The following is a 20180-nucleotide window of genomic DNA, read 5'->3' as shown; positions in this document are numbered from 1 at the left end:
TCCACCTCACCACTCATGTGGACAGAAGAAAAAACTAAATGGAAAACTATAGATGCTCAAACCACCTGAAAGACTTGGGTCAGTAGACAGTACAAACTAAACAATCCTATTAATTTTTTACTTTTTTTGCACATTCCTCCTTTCTGATGTGGGAAATACAGCTATCATAATAGAGAGGCACTTTATTCATGGCTAGTTAATAATTCAGGGATACTTAATGTTACTTATAAAAAGATTTATTGCTTCTATTATATATAGCTTGAGCATAACTTGAGCAAAGTTGTCCACATTTATAGTAAGGTCCTCAACTTTATTGTGAAGGCATGGTTTTCCAAAATGGCTGCTACAAAAGTTAGATTGAAATTTTGAGTCTAAGAAGAAATCTAACTTTTATGACATGCTTTCTGGTTGGAGGCTAAATTAAAATGTATTGAAGATATTGTACTACCATAGTATGCTCCATAATTTCCTGTTTAGGTTCTGGTATGTTGTTCTAATAAGAGTAGCTAATACTGTTATAAATTCCCTTTTATGAATTTATTGCATTTCATTGTTGTTGTTTGTACCCACTTATGAATGATACAATCTCTCACTTTCAAATAACTCCTTAGGTTCAGTGAGTACTGAAGGGATGACCACAATGAGTCTGATGGGTGTAACAGCGGATTACATCAAAACCCAATATTTCAAGAGAATGAGCATTATATAAAACAATGCATAGTAAAGAAAATTAAGAAGTAATAACACTGTGTGAAAGATTGTATATATTATACTCTCATGATTGCAATGTCTCTATTTTTTTCAGAGCTTTTATGGGGATCGTTTTGGAGCAGAGAACATAATTATGATTAAGGACAGTAACACTGTTGATATTACAAAACTTTGTTCAGACAAGGCATACATCCAGATCACCTACGTTGAACCTCACTTTGATGAGTATGAATATAGAGATCGAGTGACTTCATTTGAGAAGAACTATAATATCAGTAAGGATGTTTGCTATTTTAAATGTCTGTTTAGATATTCCCTTTTCTTGTAAGTAAAATTTATATACTGAAGTTTTTTTATTGTAATTGTTTTATTATATTTATATTTTTAAAGGTAATTACCATATTCATTGAGAGTTTTCATTATTATTAAATTGTTGACCTTTTTTGAGTTGCTGTGGTTCACTTTAGTATGATTGTTTTCAGTTGATTTTTTCCTTATATTCCAGAAAGATTCATATTCTCAACACCTTTTACACCAGATGGAAGAGCTCATGGAGAACTTAATGAACAGTACAAACGTAAAACCATTCTAACAACAAACCATACATTCCCTTATGTTAAGACTAGAATCCAGGTTGTGGACAGAATGTCGGTGAGTTTTTGTTTCCAGTAATATTAAGTAAGTTAGTTGTTGTTAGTGATGATTTTTTTATGTTATGTAAAAGTCATTAACTCTTCCATCCCCGCTGCTTATTATATTTTCTGTCACCATGAGTGCCAAGCCTCGGTGAGTAGCGAAAAATTGTAACGCAAGTTTGTTTCAAGTAACTCGAGCTTTATTAATTTTTATCGTAGAGAACTTTTATTTGGGCTTGTTTTTTGGGGCAAATAATTGAACTTTATCTGTAAATTATCAAAATCCCCCCAAAGTATAAAAAAGTAAGAAAAAATTGGCAAGGGTCATTGAAAATGAAAATCTTTAGAACATGTCTTGCTTTACTTATTTTAGCACAAAAACTGTTAGTGACGGGAATTTGAACTTGTTTTATTGTATAGATGATACATTTTCCTTTTCATTTTGTATATAGTTTTATATGTTTTGGACAAATAATATAAGAGAAAGTAATGATAGAAAATGAACAAGAATTTCTCTCAGTTTTGCATGAATTACTGTTAGACTATGCAAGAAAAGTTTTTTAATCGTTCTAGCATTATTAAATTTAATCCCAGAGAGATTAATTTGGTCTAATTTTTTAGGCAAATGATTGAATTTTATCCTTAAATTATCAAAATCCCACTAAAGTATAAAAATTTAAGAAAAAATTGAGTTAGTGTAGTTGAAAAGGAAAATTTGTATAACATGTCTTATTTTACTTGTCCTAGTGCCAAAACTATTAGTGACTGGAATTTGAAATACTTTTTATAGTATAGTTGATAAAATTTCCTTTTATATATTTTGGACAAAAAAATAGAGAAAATATTGATAGAAAACAAAAACAAATTTTCTTACATTGCTGCATGAGTCACTGCTAGATTGCATAAGAAAACATTTCTTGTAAATCACTCTAATGTTGTTAAATTTGATCCTAGAGGGCTCATTTTGGTCTCATTCTGTTTGGCAAATGATCGAACTTAATCCTTAAATCATCAAAATCCCCCTAAAATACAAAAAGTAAGAAAAATTTAGTTAAGTGATTATGAAGGACAAGGTCAAGATTCCTTGACTGATGGTCATTAAGTGCTTTGCATGCTGTGAGTAATTCCTTCCCTTGGATATGGCCTGAGTTGGGATTTCCTGGCAGGGCCTTTTTATGGTGTTTGACTCAGCTTACCTTGTTCTGTTCCCTGCAGCAGGGCTCAGGAGTTTGGGCTGTTGTTGCCACACTCCAGTTTGGGTTTTTCCGACCTTTTCTGTTCTGGTGGTGCAGATAGGCTTGGAAATCCCAAGTGTCCCTGAGACTCAGATGACTTCCCTTTTCAAACGTCCGTTGTGGCCACAGGCTCATTGATTTCTGACTCCCATGTTCTTGTTGTTTACACTTATGATTTCTTTTCACTTAAAAGTGTCTGGAACAGCATCTGTCATCAGTTTGCAACCCTTTGGTCTGCATCATCTTGAGTGCCAGTTATCTGGCATGGTCATAGGGAAATTCAGTGGGATTCATTGATCAATATAATTTACAATGTTCTCATCCGCCCAAGTCCTCAGTCCCCATGTTAACTGAATACTTCTCTTTGTGGAACCTCAGTTTGCTTTTATTTTCTCTTCTGTTTCTTTGCTCTTTTTCAGTTAGGCTATTCTCTTTTAATGATTCTTCAGCCATCCCTCTCTTTAGACTTCCTCTGGAACAAGTTATTAACAGCAACATATATGAACAGTTTTATATAAACAAGATATAATGAAAGATGTAGAAAGTAGGCTCAAATCTAGCAGACCACCTAATAGAAAAGGTGGTTATTGGGTTATCAGGCAGATTCACTCTTGTATACTTGCATAACCTAGGAAAGGGTGGCATAAGATTGGCAGTATTTTATGAGATAGTGCTAAGAACACTCATCTGACTTGAACACCAAGCTAGTTCCAAGGTTCATTCAAAGGAAACAAAACGCAATTGTAGGCATGTGAAGTTTTTTCCATACTGAGGTCACTTCAGCCTGGCATATGCAGAAAATGAAAACTTTGGGGAGCAGCCATTCACAACCACCATCAAAAAAAAGCTTCCAGTGAACTGTTCACCCATTCATGTTCAGTAAGTCTGAAGACACACACACATCTTTTTACAAAGTCTGGGGATTATAGTTTATCCCTCTGCCTGTCTTATTGTCTGTCCAGCAGTGTCTTTCATGCTTATCTTTTCATGAAGTGGGCTCATCTTTTCATGAAGTGGGCTCGTGCATGATTTAACTTGGTACAAAGGTAGATCACTGTTTATAGGTAAGCACTGAACAAAGATTGTATCTGTATATAATTGTCTTTCACAATGGCTGTCATCATGGCTCCTCATCCACAGTTGAAGAAATTTCAAACTTTGTACAGAGGTAGACCATCATGCTTAGACATGCCCATAGGGAGGTCTGTACTATATGTATATATGTGAGTGTGTCTTGTATTATTACTTATGGCAATTCCTACTAAGTTGAAGGGATGCCATTCAAACTTAGTACAGTACAAAGGTAGACAATTGTACATAGATTTTCAAGAAGAGATACACTGTCTGTCTGTCTGGCTGGCTGGCTAAGTTAATACAAAGGTAGAATCTCATGGGCAGTGTACATGGAGAACATCATCCATCTGGTTGCTCTTTTATTTGCCTGTCTTTCAGTGTTTTTCATTGTAACTTTTACTCGGTCAAACTTTATACAAAGGTAGATCATTATTCAAGGAATATGCATGAAGGGAGATCATGTGTCAGACCCTGTTAGTACTGTACTTTATTGTATTTGTTATGCTTTTCTTGTTACTGCAACTCCTAGCTGTTGAAAGGATTTCAGTCAAACTTGGTACAAAGATAGGTCATGAATGGATACACACAAGGTGAGGTCATTTTTTTGTCTGTCTGTCTGTGTGCCCATCACTCCTTCATTGCCATCGCAATACTACATGTGATTTCAAACATAGTACAAAGGTAGACCATCATGCATAGATATATTTAAAAGGGGATGCCAGTCTGCCCTTGAGTCAGTATGCCTGTCATGCCCAATTTGTCATTGCAACTCCTACATATTTGAAGGGATTTTAGTCAAACTTGATACAGAGGTTTTCATATATACTTGGACGTGCATGAGGGAAGGTCATCAGTTTGTCTGTATATCACTGTCTCACGTACCTTGTTATTTCAACCCCTTCTATGTGACAAGGTATTTCAGTCAAACTTTGTAACAATAAAAGGATCACTATGCATAGATGTACATGAAGGAAGCCCATCAGTCCTGTCAGTGTTTGTCATACTTTGTAAAGACTGCCAGAAGGTTAAAATTATACTTTAAATTCCTTGGCCATAACTTTTGAACTATAAAGATATCGAGACTTCTTATTTGGCATGCACACATTAGTAAGGAAACCATTTCAGAGGATATCAACATTACTGACTTTATGACCTAAACCTTGGTCATGATCTTCAGAGTAAAAGTAACTGCCAACTAGGACACTCATATTTGACCAGTACACCTTCAGAGAAAATTGCCCAGGTTATTTAAGCTGCAGGAAGCATAATGAGACAGTTTCTCAGTCAAAGCATTCCTAAATAGTAATTGGTTTGGGAACTGTAGGGGCATAGCAATAGTCTCAGAATGCTTTTTTTTCTGGTCTTCACCCAGAGATTGTTGATCTGATCCACTAGCTTTGATTGTTTACAAGAAGATCAAGAATGAAAACATTGACTATGTTGTTACAGATAGACAAGTGTTTATACAAAATAATTAATTATAAATAGCTTTAACTGTCCAGAATGCATCCAAGAAATCCAGTTTGAAATGTTTTAAAGAAAGCTTCAACTCTTCATGCCTAGCCAACTTCACAAGGTCCATGATGCTGTGCTATTTACTATTCTTTGCTATCTTACATCAGGGGAGGAAGGGGATGGGAGGAGAGCAGTAAAAGTTATGATTAGTGGGTTTGTATAAAAACCTGTTATAATGTAAAAACATTTTTCTGGGTTCGACCTGTGTCACCCGGTGAAATATCCATTAAGCACATATTTCTAGGTATAAGTATTGCTAAAAATACCAGAGAAAAAGCTATCAGGAATGCTGGGGTTACTACCCCCAGTTCGCTCATCTGTTAATCAAAATAGATGTCGGTATACACAAAGGGTGAGTGTGTTGCCACTGCCACAGGCCTCTGCCCTGTAGAGATTCCCAATCTCAGAAACCCCGGAAAGTGAGGGGCCGTCGCATATCCAACGCCCATCGCCCAGCCAACCAACACCTCAGCCGCCATCTTAGTCTCATTCCATTTTAGCACGCTGCTTTAGATCATCGTATCTTTCTCTTGTGCTGCTTTTTTGGGCATTTTTACGTACCAGCATGTCATCCATTCAGGAATTCTCTTCTTCCAAGTTAAGTACCATCTTCTTTTGAGGTTTTTTTGTTATTGAGGCTTCTTATTTGACCTTTAATTCAATAATTACGGGGTTAAATAACTCAGGCGGTGATCCGCGTTCGCCTCTCCTTGGCCATGTTTGGCCTTTGTATTCATATGGCCTTAGCAGCGAGATTCTGCTTGTGTTTTACACGGTTATATATTTTAGTTATGTTATTAGTTATTTCTGCCCCTTCAGGAAGTTTTTTTGGACGAATTGTCCTTTCGTCGGCGGGGGATGTTGAATCTCCGACCGGCCAGTGAAGAACAAGAGGAATTTGTTTCTGGTGATAGAAATTCATTTCTCGCTATATTGTGGTTCGGATTCCACAATAAGCTGTAGGTCCCGTTGCTAGGTAACCAATTGGTTCTTAGCCACGTAAAAATAAATCTAATCCTTCGGGCCAGCCCTAGGAGAGCTGTTAATCAGCTCAGTGGTCTGGTTAAACTATGATATACTTTTTTTTTTGTGCCCGTATCTTAACGGAACTAGGCTAATTGTGGCGGCTTCCCCCTCTCGCCTTTATGATCATAAATATTCCTTTTCCATGGGCACCCTCCTTTCACGGCGAAGCGATACATTCTCCAAGATGGTACTGTTTTGCTATTGTTTTTCCTGATACGTATGGTGATGGATGACATGTATATTTTTGGATTAAAAATGTTTTTGATTCAGCGTTAGGGTCGGCCATTTTACGTATCACCCGCATTCAACATGTCGCGAGTTGTTAGGCCCTCTCTTTAGCGCGAGTCTTTATAATTTTTATGTATTTCTGTGCATTTATTTTATATATATTTATATTTCTTATCATTTGGTTAACTTTTCGTAGTACTTCAAGTCAAGTAGTTTATTTGTTGGGTATTCTGGCCTAGCCCTCTCGTCCGACAATAGGAGGGCTAGGCTACTTAGATTAGGCGCCTTTCATGATCCTCATGCTTCCTAGCTCCCCCGACCATGTCGTTTTGAGGCTTGGAGGGAGGTGTTGGTTGGTTGGGGGAGTTCCTCGTTCTCTTGGCCCACCTGACCATACCGTCATGTTTTGGAGGGTGTCATTAGGCTTTGGAGACCCCCCCCACCCCTCCCCTGTTTTAGCCTACCTGACCAGACCAGTTGGTTTTCGAGAGGTAGGTTAGAATAGTGAGGGTCTCCTCATTACTTAGCCTACCACCTGTCCAGGCTGTCGGCGTTGGGGGGTGGCCAGACCTTGCGTGGAATTTCTCTCCCCCCCCCCTTCCATACATCTGTTACCTTCTCCCAAGTCAAAAAGTTTTGACGTTGGGGGGGTGTCTGGGGTCGTAGGTTGCACGGTCTTTTTCATGTTGTTAGCCTAGCCTTTCCTTACCCACTCTTTAACATTTGGCGGGTGTCCCTAGTTTCTCCCTGCGTGAGGGACGTCGGTCTCCACGACCAACACCCCATGGGGAGTTTCTATAAGTGTCCAGGGGGTTTTTTCCCACCCACCTGGCCACCGCTTCTTGACCCCTCCATTTTGTTACTTCCTCCCTGTTCCTTAGCATTTGGCGTGTGATCTTGACTTCTCCCCGCGCGAGGGACATCGGTCTCTTAGGACCGGCACCCGTGGGGAGTTTCGGCCGGCGTCCAGATAAGTGTTACCCACCTATCTGGCCTCCGCCTTTTGGTTTCCGCCATTTTGCTAGTGTTTCATTTGTTCGCTTTCCTCAGTGTTAGCTAGAGCACCGAACACAAGTCCAGGGATACTATCTTGGCCTCCGCTAGGTTCATTCTCCGCTGGGTTTGTCAGATCTCCCGTTGTTTTTGTACATGTTACCACTCCGGTGGGTATGGTTTTCGGTCGGTTGGCTCTTTTCACTACCTGTTCTCCGCCACAGGCGTTGAGAGTTGATCCAGTTTTGGGGTTGCCTCTCCGCCTCTTCCGCCGCTACCATAGGTATGAAGTAACAGGGTTTCTGAGACAACCAGGGCGGACTATCATAACCAGCCAAGTACTGCTGTTTACATATTAGGTGACCATTCTGTAGCTTATCTTTACCGTACCACTGCCGGATTCCGGCAGTGTTTATTTATTATACTATAATTATGTTATTATTGTTAATTGTTATGATGCATGATCCTAGGTTAAGGTGTACTGTTACCGCCGGACCAACTCCGGCGGTCCTTAACTTATCATTATTCATGTATTGTATATTATCTTTATTCAGTCGGAATATCTCCGGCGGGTTTTCGGATTGTCTGTAGGCATGCTCCATCACCCATATTAGTTTAAGGCTTCTGTCTCCGCCGGCTCTACTCTGGCGTGCCTTAACTAGCATACTCATGTATCATCTATCCACTTACAGATGGTACGTTGTCAGGAGCCTGGGTGCACGGCGGTCCTTCAACAGCCCTATGGCCATGTAGTGTGCCGATCCCACTCCGGCTGTGCGGTTCGCGTCGGGGACTTGATCGTCTGGCACCCAGACGGCTGTGAGGTGTGCTACGCTCTGTATGAGCAAGTGATGGATGAGTCGGTAAGCTTCAAGTCCGCTAACCTTTAGTCTCACTTGACTTCATGGCTTATATTGATGAATATGGCATTCGGTGTTCATTTTAGTAAGCCTTTCTTCTCTTTCAGTCTGACCGTACTTCCCGTGACTCTTCGCTGTCGACCCTGAAGGCCTGGGTCGGTGGGTTCGGGAGGAACGTCCCATCGGGGAAACCCTACATCCTTTCAGAGGAGATCTGCAATCTCCTCTACCCCGGCGCCCGGATCTCAGCCGCAGTTCCGGCAGAAGTAGCCGCCCCTTTGATAGAGCAGATCCGGGTAGAGACGCAGCCCTCCCAAGATGATAACCTGTGTGAAGAGGTGACGGAAGAGGTGGCGGCCATCAATCTAGACACTGAACCGATGAACATCGAGCCGGACCAGGTAGAAGGTAGGGAGGTAAGTGAGGCAGGGGGAGCGAGCTCCCTTTTCAGTTCTCCTTCTTCCTCTTCCTCTTCATTTCAGGGTTTCCAGAAATCTGCTTACCTTGAGGACAGATCGAGGTCTACTGTCCCCAAGGTGAAAACCTTGAAGACTAAAGGCTTGTCCAAGTCCTCTAGACCTCACAAGTCTAATCCTGTAGCTCCCTCGAAGTCACGGGCTCTTAGTCCGGTGGCTTCAACTAGCAAGGCTGCTCCCCCTGCCAGGGGGTCGAGATCCACGTCGGTTAAGGTGAGTCCCCCTCAACCTAACTTTGACCCTGAGGCTTTTGCAGATTTCCTTTTGCAAAAGCTTGACAAGAAGGTTGAAGCCAGGATAAGTGACCTTTCCTCTCAGCTCGATTCGGGCTTGAAGTCTTCCGATGATCATTGGAAGTCTTTAGCTGAGAGGATGCAGAACCAGGAGAACGTGCTCTCCGGGTTCGTGCGCTCCGGAGTGGCGGCTCAGACGTACGCCGTTCCGGATGCCTCCAGCCTTCTTCCCTTTGATAAGGGAAACCCTTGGCGTCTGGCTCTTCATGCCCCTCGGCATGAAGATACCCTTACAATCGAAGGCTTGGGTACACGCAGGTTGGAAGAATTGGAGTTCTTCCCACCCGACCTGGTGCCTCCCTACCCAGGCTACGCCAGACTTACCGAAGAGGCTTGGATCAGATCAGACAAAGTCCCGAAGGAGACAGTTATTTTTCCTAGGGACCAAGCCCAATCCGCCTTGCTGCGCACTCTCACGGAGTGGGAGGCGGAGAACACCAAACTGACCCCTTTCAAAGGGACCTTCACTATGTTCTCATTGGGTGATGCTGTCCCTACTCCCTGCATGTCTAAGGTAGCCTTGCTGACTTGTCAGGCAGGCATCGAGGGTAAACTGCTTCCTCAACTCCGGGAGACAGATCCTACTTCTCTTGTCTTCCCGGAGGTTTGGAATTTTGGTTGGGAGCTCCAGCCACGTTCACGGTGGGCAAACTCGACCCCGAGTGCGCTTTATCTCTATTCAGTGAACAGCTTCCCAAGATTCCGGAGGCTCTTCTAAAAGCTGAATTTGAGGCCAGGTGCAGATTGAGTCGCTCCATGCATTCCTTGTGCCTGACAGAGGCAACAGCGGTCACTTACAATGAAGAACCTCTCTTCCAGGTCCTAACCAAATCCCTGTTGGCGGGATTCCAGGCGGACCTGTATGACTTTATCGTGGCGAGGGTGAATTGCCGCAAACACATTTTTGCGGACGCCACCATAAGTCATGAGCCCAATAGGCGCCAATATCTTCCCCGAGAGTGAAGTAAATAATGTCCTGGCGGAGGCAACCAGGGCAAATCAAAGCCTCCGCTCCCGCTGGGGTCTCCCTTTCAAAAGGAAGGCCACCGAGTCCGCCGGACCTCAAGCTAAATCGGGGAAAAGGTTCAGGAGATACAGAAGACCTCACACCCAGACCGTGATGCAGGCTGTACCAGTCTCCCAGGTCGGTCAGCCTTCAACTTCAAAGGCCCAGCCTCAACAACAGTTTGTGCTGATGCAGCCTGCTCAGCATACCCTTGCTTCCCCAACCTTCGTGACGTCTCCGGCTTTCAACACCTCGTTTGAAAGCCAGGGGCGTTTCGAGGCTTTAACAGGAACGCATGGGAAGCAGAGCCAGAGCCTCCTTCAGAGGTAGGGCTGCGTCACATTCCCTCTCTCGAGGGAGAGGAGGCCGGGGCAGTAGAGGAAGTAAGCCCTCTCCCATCCAATGAGTCTTCTCAGGTAGGCGGGAGGTTGTATCTTTTTCGGGACCGATGGACCTTCAGTCCGTGGGCCCACAGCATAGTCTCCAAAGGTCTGGGATGGAGCTGGAGCAAAGGTCCTCCTCCACTAGTCAGATTCCATCAGTCCCCATCCAAAGCTCTCCTGGACTTTGTAAAGGACCTGCTTCACAAGAGGGCTATAAAGAAAGTGAGGCACCTGAAATTTCAAGGCAGACTGTTCAGCGTTCTGAAGAAAGGCTCCAGTCAGCAAAGAGTAATCTTAGACTTGTCTCGTCTCAATCTTTACATTCAATGCGACAAATTTCGCATGCTTACAATCTTGCAGGTGCAGACCCTACTTCCTCGTGGAGCCGTCACCACCTCTATAGATCTTTCAGACGCATATTATCACGTCCCGGTTGCGAGAAACTTCTCTCCTTACCTAGGGTTCAGACTAGGAAAACAGGCCTACTCATTCAGAGTCATGCCATTCGGGCTCAACATAGCGCCCAGAATCTTCACCAAACTGGCAGAAACAGTAGTTCAACAGTTACGGTCCCAGGGGATCATGTTAGCCGCATACCTAGACGATTGGATAATTTGGGCATCCAACGCCGAGGAATGTCGGAGAGCAACAGCCATAGTGATCAACTTCCTGGAATCCCTAGGCTTTCAAATAAACAGGGAGAAATCCCGCCTAGTTCCGGAGGCTCGATTTCAGTGGCTAGGAATCCAATGGGATCTGGACTCACACAAACTGTCTCTTCCGCCAGCCAAAAGGAGGGAAATAGCCAAAGCCACCAGGCAGTTCCTCAAAAACAGGAAAGCCACTCGCCGTACCCAGGAAAGAGTCCTAGGTTCTCTTCAGTTCGCATCTGTTACAGACCTGCTTCTGAAAGCCAAACTGAAAGATATAAACAGAGTGTGGCGGAGACGAGCCAACATCAAACTCAGAGACAAGGTGTCCTTAATTCCGCTAGTGTTGAGGAAAAGACTTCGGCCGTGGTCAACAGTCAAGAGTCTATCAAGGTCAGTACCCTTCCAGTTTCCTCCTCCATCACTGGTGATTCACACGGACGCTTCTCTAAGCGGGTGGGGAGGATATTCCCAACACAGAAAAGTTCAAGGAACGTGGTCCACAATGTTTCGCCAGTTCCATATCAACATTCTCGAAGCAATGGCAGTATTTCTAACTCTGAAAAAACTACGTCCATCCAGACAGATCCATATCAGGCTGGTTCTGGACAGTGCAGTAGTAGTGCATTGTATAAACAGGGGGGGCTCCAAGTCGAGCAGGATCAATCAAGTGATGGTAGCAATTTTCTCCCTGGCAAGAAAGCACCGTTGGCACTTATCAGCCACCCATCTGGCAGGTGTCCGGAATGTCATTGCAGATTCTCTATCCAGGACAACTCCGCTGGAGTCGGAATGGTCTCTGGACAAAACATCATTTGAGTGGATTCGACGTCAGGTACCAGGTCTCCAGGTAGATCTGTTTGCCACAGAGAGCAACCACAAACTTCCATGTTACGTTGCTCCCAATCTGGACCCTCTTGCTCACTCCACAGATGTGATGTCAATAGATTGGAACATGTGGCAGAAAATCTATCTGTTTCCACCAATAAACCTGTTGATGAAAGTTTTGCACAAGCTCAGGTCATTCAAAGGTCAAGTGGCCCTGGTAGCACCCAACTGGCTGAAGAGCAGTTGGTTTCCTCTTCTTCTAGAGTTGAAGCTCCGGTGTATTCAAATACCCAGGGCAAAGTTGACTCAAATAGTACAAACTCGGACTGTGTCAGCTTCCTCAAGAATTCTAAATGCCCTGGCTTTATGGACTTCATGAAATTCGCTGCTCAGAGAGATGCTAATATTGATCCTGTTAATACATTGTTCTTAGAATCAGATAAAAGGGACTCTACTCTCAGACAGTACGATTCAGCAGTTAAAAAGTTAGCATTATTCCTGAAAGAATCTGAAGCTAAAGTGATGACCACGAATCTGGCAATCTCGTTCTTCAGGTCATTATTTGAAAAAGGACTGGCTTCTAGTACTATTACTACAGCAAAGTCGGCTTTAAAAAAGATATTTTTACATGGTTTCAATATTGACTTAACGGACTCATACTTTTCATCAATCCCTAGAGCATGCGCTCGTTTGAGACCAGCAACCCGTCCACACACGGTTTCTTGGTTCTTAAATGACGTACTGAAATTAGCATCGGACACTGATAATGAACAGTGTCCATATTTGAGTCTGTTAAGGAAAACGTTATTCTTAATTAGCCTAGCTTCAGGTGCCAGAATTTCTGAACTGTCCGCTCTCTCTAGAGAACCGAACCATGTTGATTTCCTCCCGTCAGGAGAAGTTCTACTATCCCTGGATCTAAAATTTTTAACTAAGAATGAAGATCCACAAGATAGGTGGTCCCCTTGGAAGGTTATCCCCCTTCCACAGGATCCGTCCTTATGCCCAGTCACTACTTTAAAGGCTTATTTACATAGAACTTCTAATATAATGTCTGGTCCTCTTTTTGTCAGGGAAAAAGGAGGAACCCTTTCCTTAAAGGCCATCAGACAACAAATACTATATTTTATTAAACAAGCTAACCCGGATTCAGTACCTAAGGTTCATGATATCCGAGCAGTGGCCACCTCCACTAATTATTTTCATAATATGAACTTTGAGGAGCTTAAAAAATATACGGGTTGGAAATCACCATCAGTATTCAAACGCCACTATCTTAAATCTCTAGAGGCCCTAAAATTTTCCACAGTGGCTGCAGGAAGCATTGTCCCTTCTGCCATAGATTAACCTATGCAATCTTAATTATCCTGTCCTTTTCCTCTCTCGCCTACCTGCCTCGTTTACTTACCTTGCCATCTATTCTTAGGTCAGGCATGCTTCACAGCCTGACTCCTGACCATTGTTATATTTTACGGTTATTATCTTTGTTACCATTTAAGTATCTTGGTATTTTCTAGTATTTTGTATATATTTGCCCCTTGTTATTGACCATGTCTTATCCTGTATTGTTAATCATGTCCTATTTTTGCTACTTGGATAATTAAACTCAGTTTGTACTGATAGTTTTATTTATCTCCATCTCAGTAGTTGTTAAGGGGTTTCACCAAGCTTTGTTTGATTCTCTGTTACTATTTCACCGGGTGACACAGGTCGAACCCAGAAAAGGGATTTTGACAAAGGAAAATCTATTTCTGAGGAAGACCTGTGTCACCCAGTGACCCACCCCTATTCTCTGTTTCCCCCCCCTGGTGGACATACCAAGCTTGGGGGGTGGGTGCTAACCTGGAATGAGACTAAGATGGCGGCTGAGGTGTTGGTTGGCTGGGCGATGGGCGTTGGATATGCGACAGACCCTCACTTTCCGGGGTTTTTGAGATTGGGAATCTCTACAGGGCAGAGGCCTGTGGCAGTGGCAACACACTCACCCTTTGTGTATACCGACATCTATTTTGATTAATAGATGAGCGAACTTGGGGTAGTAACCCCAGCATTCCTGATAGCTTTTTCTCTGGTATTTTTAGCAATACTTATACCTAGAAATATGTGCTTAATGGATATTTCACCGGGTGACACAGGTCTACCCCCAGAAATAGATTTTTCCTTTGTCAAAATCCCTTTGTTATTGCAAACCTATTAATCATAACCTGAGTCATAGTTTAGGAGGGAGGACAAAGCAGATGAGCCCAATATAAGCAAGAAGTATGATTGGTGCTTTCCAAAGGAAGTGAATTGCAACTGAAAGTGGACTTAGGAGAGTAGATTCACTAAGATAAGGTGCATAATGGTTGGTACTCCAGGATACTCCTGTCTTTTGTAATGCTCAGTGAGTAAAGGTCATTGCTCTTGAAATTAGAGCTTTAGCCTAATCAGTATTTTTTAATAGCTGTATGTCAGCTGACATCATCATTATTTCCAAATACCTTTTTTGCATTGACTTTAACTTGTAAAGCTATAACAAGCTGTAACTTTGCACACTCATAGTTCATAATGAGGCATATCAAAGTTTCTGCCATTCATCAGTACGAGTATATGTTCGCAAATTGAATAATGCATTATGAAATTTAAAACAATATTGTTTCATAGTTATAAATCTTTCTTATACATATACATGTAGTGCCCTCCTCCCATGTCCCTGCCTGGTACTCAACTCTAGTCAGAAAGAGTCCTGGAATAAAAGTGTTTGTCAGGCATCACAATTATAGGGTAATACAGGTACACAATCCTTTGTCCGAAATCCTTGGTGCTAGATGTGTTTCAGTTTTTGGAATTTTTTGGATTTTGGAACTGTGGGGTCAGGAGCATAATCAGACATCACTACTGCAGCAAAAACACATTAGTTTTTTCCTTTTTTTCATGTTTTTCATTATAGTTATTTATTCATTATAGTTTAATATCATATATATTAATATACTGTTAAATGAATGTGGGATAATTAATATCATCAATAATAAAATATTAGGGCAATTACAACCATATGTTCACTAACAGATATTTTCAACAAAAACATTCCATAAAATGCAAAAATATACGTGATCAAAATAATTGTAATTCAGCTTGTTAATTTTAATGATAAGTAAGACTAAAAAATACATTTCATCATATCGATCTTGTTCTTTATTGTCATTAACATCATCAGTTTGCAGTCGTACATTTGAGGACGGTCCGGGAACAGGGTTTGCAAGTGATGATGCATCACTATGACACACTATGTGGAATTTTTCATACCATTATATTAAAGTTAAAATTATTGTTAGATTCTGTTTTTCACAAAGCAATAATTATATAAAGCAAATTATTGTGTAATTTTTGCCATCAGCAGTCAAATAATCATGATCATGGAAACGTTCAAACTTAGTGTCGCCCACGCCGTATGTCTATAAATAGATCAGAAGCAGAGGGATGTCATTTGCTAGCAGATCTCCATGGTAACCAGCCAGCCAATCAGGTTTTAGCTGTATTCTAATACAGTATGTAGTTTTTAATAGTTTATGTATTTTACTGATTACATGAAGAATAGAATGAATTCCTTCTCATTACTTTGAGTACAAAATTGTTGGTTCAGAGATTTTTCAGCAGCAAAAAAATTTACTAATGCTGCATTGATATATCTTCAAAACAAAATTCATCCCTTGAGTCTCTCGAGGAATGTTAATCCATTTTTGTTTAACTGCAGGCCACACCCTTTATAGTCCATGCAACTGGCAACAAAAAAATTTTTTTTTCTTACCTGTACTGCACATTTTTTAAAATAGTACAAACAGACACACAAACTGTGTCTGCATAAGTGCTAATACCCAGTTGTGAAAGAGACTCAAATTAGCAGTATCTTTTATTATCTTGGGATTTTGTATTAATCTTGGGATTTGGTAAGAAAAATAATTTGAGTAGCAGCACACACCCAAATGACTCAGGTCAGCTGTTAGCATGCCAAACTACAAACCTTATGAATTGATGCTCTACTCTCCACAAAATGTTTTTGGTTTTTAGAATTTCAGATAAAGGATTGTGTACTTGTAGAACATGCCCAAAGGATCTGTTTTTAATTAAAGGTTGAATTTGGGCTGAGCATATGTAGTGCAAGAACCCTTGGCACCATCTCCGGGGTACAAGATGGATACACTGTAGGCTAAAACCTGCTATTGGTGTCAGATGATGGTGAGGGGTCCTCATGTCTGGGGGAGTTGTCTCTTCACCTGTCTCCCCACTTAAATTAGATCAGCCATAACTGAAAGTATTGTTTGTGAATCTTTGAAATATAAAATTATTTTGATGATGCATGCAATTAAACAGTTTGTATCAAAATGCAGTTAAATGATTTTGCTATTTTACATGTTGAATATTGAATATGACTGTTAACTGTCTTATCCCTATGCCATTTTTTTTATTTTCATGTATGTATTCATTGTATTTTGCATTAGTTGACTTATCATGTACATAACATAATTCAAGAAAATATGTTGATGTAAGGGAAGTACATTTATTCTAATGAGGGTTTTTTGGTGAAGAGCCACACAGTAGTAATACTTTGTAGGATGAAATGGAACAATGTATAGCTTCAACTAGTTACATGTTCATTTTTCCTTCAACAGTGGGTGCTGACTCCAATTGAAGTGGCTATTGAAGATATCCAAAAGAAGACCAAAGAATTAGCAGCAGCCATCAATCAGGATCCTCCAGATCACAAGATATTGCAGATGGTATTGCAGGTAAGGTTGGTTTGTAGCTGGGAAGCTATGAAAAGTATTCATTGCGTGTACCTCATTATGTAACTTTTGACTCACATCTAACTTTTGAGAAACATCTAATGAAAGTTTCAGCAAATGCTACACGAAAGTTAGGTATTGTTCGTAAGGCCTTATATATTTGTAACAGTGTTAATATCATTGCAACCTGTTTTAGGTCATTTGTATTTCCTTTACTAGAATACTGTTCTCAGGTGTGGATGTCTGCTTTTGCCAGAGATTTATCTCTTTTAGATAGAGTGGTTTTTGGTGGTAGGTATCTTTTTCCTAACAGTAACAGTTATGACTTGGACCATCAACAGATGGTCTCTTGTTTGTCACTTTTTCACAAGTTTTATTTCAACAGAGATCTTTCACATTCTTAATTGATCTCTGACCCCCTTTGTCTGCTGAGAGCAACCAGATTCACTGAACAGCAGCACCAGTATGCGGTAAATGTGCCTTGCTGTCGAACATCTCACTTCCAGAGGTCCTGTACTCATCACACTGTTGAACTGTGGAACAGCCTCCCAGAGGATTCGTGCAGTTGGAACGTCAGAAGTTCAAGCGAAGATGCACTGCATCACTACCCTAGTACTATTCTCCTGGCATTTAAATACATTTTTGTCTATTTATTAGCTTATTAATTTATTTTTTCTTTTTTAATAAGTGGGATCTCTTCTTTTTGTATTTCCATTTACTTCATCTTACTTCTTCACTTCTTCCTAATGAACACCATATTCTTTTGGAAGCTTGAATTTCAAGTCAGTGGTTCCTGTGGGCTTGTTCCATATGAGTAGGTGTCATTTATTGAATAATAGTAATAATAATAATAATAATAATAATAATAATAATAATAATAAGTTCTATTGAATATTATTGCTACTTCAGCTGCATTTATTTTGTAAAGACTTTTTCTATTTTCCTTACAGGCGGACTTCTCTTCAGTGGAGGTGCGTGCTAACAGCTCTCCTATATTTGTCATTTCATGGGGGAAAAGTCAAAATCTGGATTCTGCTTCTTTATATATTCTATACAGTTAGTTCTATACAAGCAGAAGAACGTGGTCTACCAATTTGTATGTCCTGTCCGAGGATGCCCGAGGCTTATATTGGAATGACCACGATCGTCTGTCAAAAGGATCTCCTGCCACGCCCAGGAGGTGCCATCATGAACCACGCCCGTGCTACTCACAATATTTCCATCTCCATTTGACAGTATTATACAAAATATAACCTATAATCGGAGAGCAGGGACCCCATCGGCGTCTCCGCCTGCTGAGCGCTCCTCATTGCCGAGAAAACCAACAATGAATCGACGCAGGAGGCATCGCTCCCCCCACGAATTTAAGAAGAATAATGCAGAACACCCACCAAATCCAACGAATACCTGAAAACGACAACCCTGAGAATGGAGATGCCCCTGATGAGCGGCGCCTTTGATCCGAGACAATCCCCGACTCACGACAGAAAGAGTAGATAATGACATCATTCATCCGCAGCCCAATAGCAGCCAAAACTACCGATGATGTCAGCCGGCATGACATCACGCAACGGCAGGCCAATGGGAACGCTGGAATGAATGACATTCCCAGGTTGCGAAGATCTGTCAGGATCGAGCCGCGCCAACACGAGAAATTTGGCTTGAAGTTCGCTGACTGCAACCAATCAGAATTCTTTCGCCATCCATGACCCCGCTGAAGCCCGTGTATAAATTTAGAAGGACCTATGCAATCTGCCAGTCCTCTACTAGCTCCCCTGGAGAATGACAGAAGAGTCTGTCGAAGCTGCGTCGCGGCAACAATTGTATAGAACTAACTGTATAGAATATATAAAGAAGCAGAATCCAGATTTTGACTTTTCCCCATGAAATGACAAATATAGGCTCGAGCTGTTAGCAATCCACCTCCACTGAAGAGAAGTCCGCACAAGGAAAATAGAAAAAGTCTTCTACAAAATAAATGCAGCTGAAGCAGCAATAATATTCAATAGAACCTGTTTAAAAGAGGGTCTGCTGCCAAATTATAATAATAATAATAATAATAATAATAATAATAATAATAATAATAATAATAATAATAATAATAATAATAATAATAATAATAATAATAATAATAATAATAATAATACAGGGTGTTTCAAAATTAGAGGCCCCCCTCCACAGAACAAATGGAAAGTTATGAAGTTTTCTGCTATAGCCTGTCTCCAAGTACATTATTTTAAGTTTCTGTTAAACTGTTTTTAATTTTACATTTCTTGTATTTTCAGACTGAGTGACGGAGTTAGATACAGCCATGGCTAACGACTCAGAGGAAATCAGATGGATCGACTGAATCCGGGCTATAACCTTCAGAGAGCCCAAGGATGCTGGCGCATCCTTCATTTCATGTTCCTGGATAGCTAAATACATTAAAAGAGATGAATCCTTTGTTAAAAGAACCTGGAACAAAAATCCATATTACTGTCATCGCAAAAAGAGTGAGAGACTCTTTGGAAGGCCTGAAGTCCTTTCTCAGGAGTCAGAAGACATCATAACTGAGGTAGTGGGTAGACCAAGAAAGTCTTTATGTAAATTGGTGCTTGAACAAGAAAGAAAAAGGGGAAAGAGGAGAAGTTATAGTGCTGTATATTGTGAATTGAAAAAATCTGGTATCAAGCCATTTCATGTTATCAGCAAGCCCAACATCACTCAGCAACAGAGAGAAGACCGTGCATGGTTTTGTGGTTCGTTTCTTAAAGATTGGGATGAAGCTGACTTTCTCCATGTTGCCGCATCAGATGAATTCTTCATTTACACAGTCAGGAAGCCAAATCGTAAAAATGACATCATTTGGGCTGCAAAGTTGGATGATATCAGCGATGACGTGCAGTATCGCCAAGTTGTGAAATTTCCTGAATGTTTGGGAATTTTTCTCTGTTTCACAGCCAAATGGTTAATGTGGATCATCAAAGAAAAAGGACAGTCATGGAATGGTGAATACTTCAGAGAAACTGTGCTTACTGCTGGAGTATTTCATTTCCTCAAAGATCCTGAAAATGTGTTATTTGTTGAAGAATTCACATTTTTGCATGATAAGACACCATGTTTCAAAGCTCTTCAGACACAGGAGCTGCTTCGAAACAGGGGTATTGATTTCTTCTCGTCAAGTGAATTTCCAGGTAGCTCCCCTGACCTTAATGTAGTATCTTAAAGGATCTTAATGTAGTATCTTAATTGGTAGTATCTTAAAGGATTGTGTTGAAGCGCGCACAGTGAACTATGATGGTATACCAAGCCTCGACTTCCTGCGAGTCGAGAGGTGACCAAGTGCTCAGGAAATGGAGTTTGAGTCTCAGCTTTTTTGGCGATTTGCTGAAATCATACCCCTCAAGAATGCAGGCTGTGGTGCAGGCAGATGGTGGACACACAAAATATTAAATACTCAGAGAGAAACTTAAATAAATACCTGTTCTGAATTACTTTTATTTTTGTCCATACCAATTTTAA

The 20180-nt window shown here is 41.1% G+C and overlaps 1 protein-coding gene across 36 annotated transcripts in view; it reads left to right on the top strand.

Annotated features, from left to right (window-relative positions):
* The window catches only part of Zir (Zizimin-related), a 582703-nt gene that overhangs the window by 507490 nt on the left and 55033 nt on the right, over positions 1 to 20180 (top strand). For all 36 annotated transcript variants that reach the window (XR_010852045.1, XR_010852043.1, XR_010852042.1 and 33 more), the window contains 3 exons: positions 806 to 986; positions 1217 to 1362; positions 16563 to 16679. Coding sequence is in view for 14 of the 36 variants with exons in the window: in XM_067098450.1 (XP_066954551.1) it covers positions 806 to 986; positions 1217 to 1362; positions 16563 to 16679 (444 nt within the window). In the remaining 22 variants the exon portion in view is untranslated. The remainder of the gene's footprint in view (positions 1 to 805; positions 987 to 1216; positions 1363 to 16562; positions 16680 to 20180) is intronic.

This window comes from Macrobrachium rosenbergii, chromosome 55, assembly GCF_040412425.1.
Source record: "Macrobrachium rosenbergii isolate ZJJX-2024 chromosome 55, ASM4041242v1, whole genome shotgun sequence".
In the NCBI taxonomy this organism is placed as follows: Eukaryota; Metazoa; Arthropoda; class Malacostraca; order Decapoda; family Palaemonidae; genus Macrobrachium; species Macrobrachium rosenbergii.
Note: the sequence above shows the minus strand (reverse complement) of the source record. Positions and strands in the feature narration are given on the sequence as shown.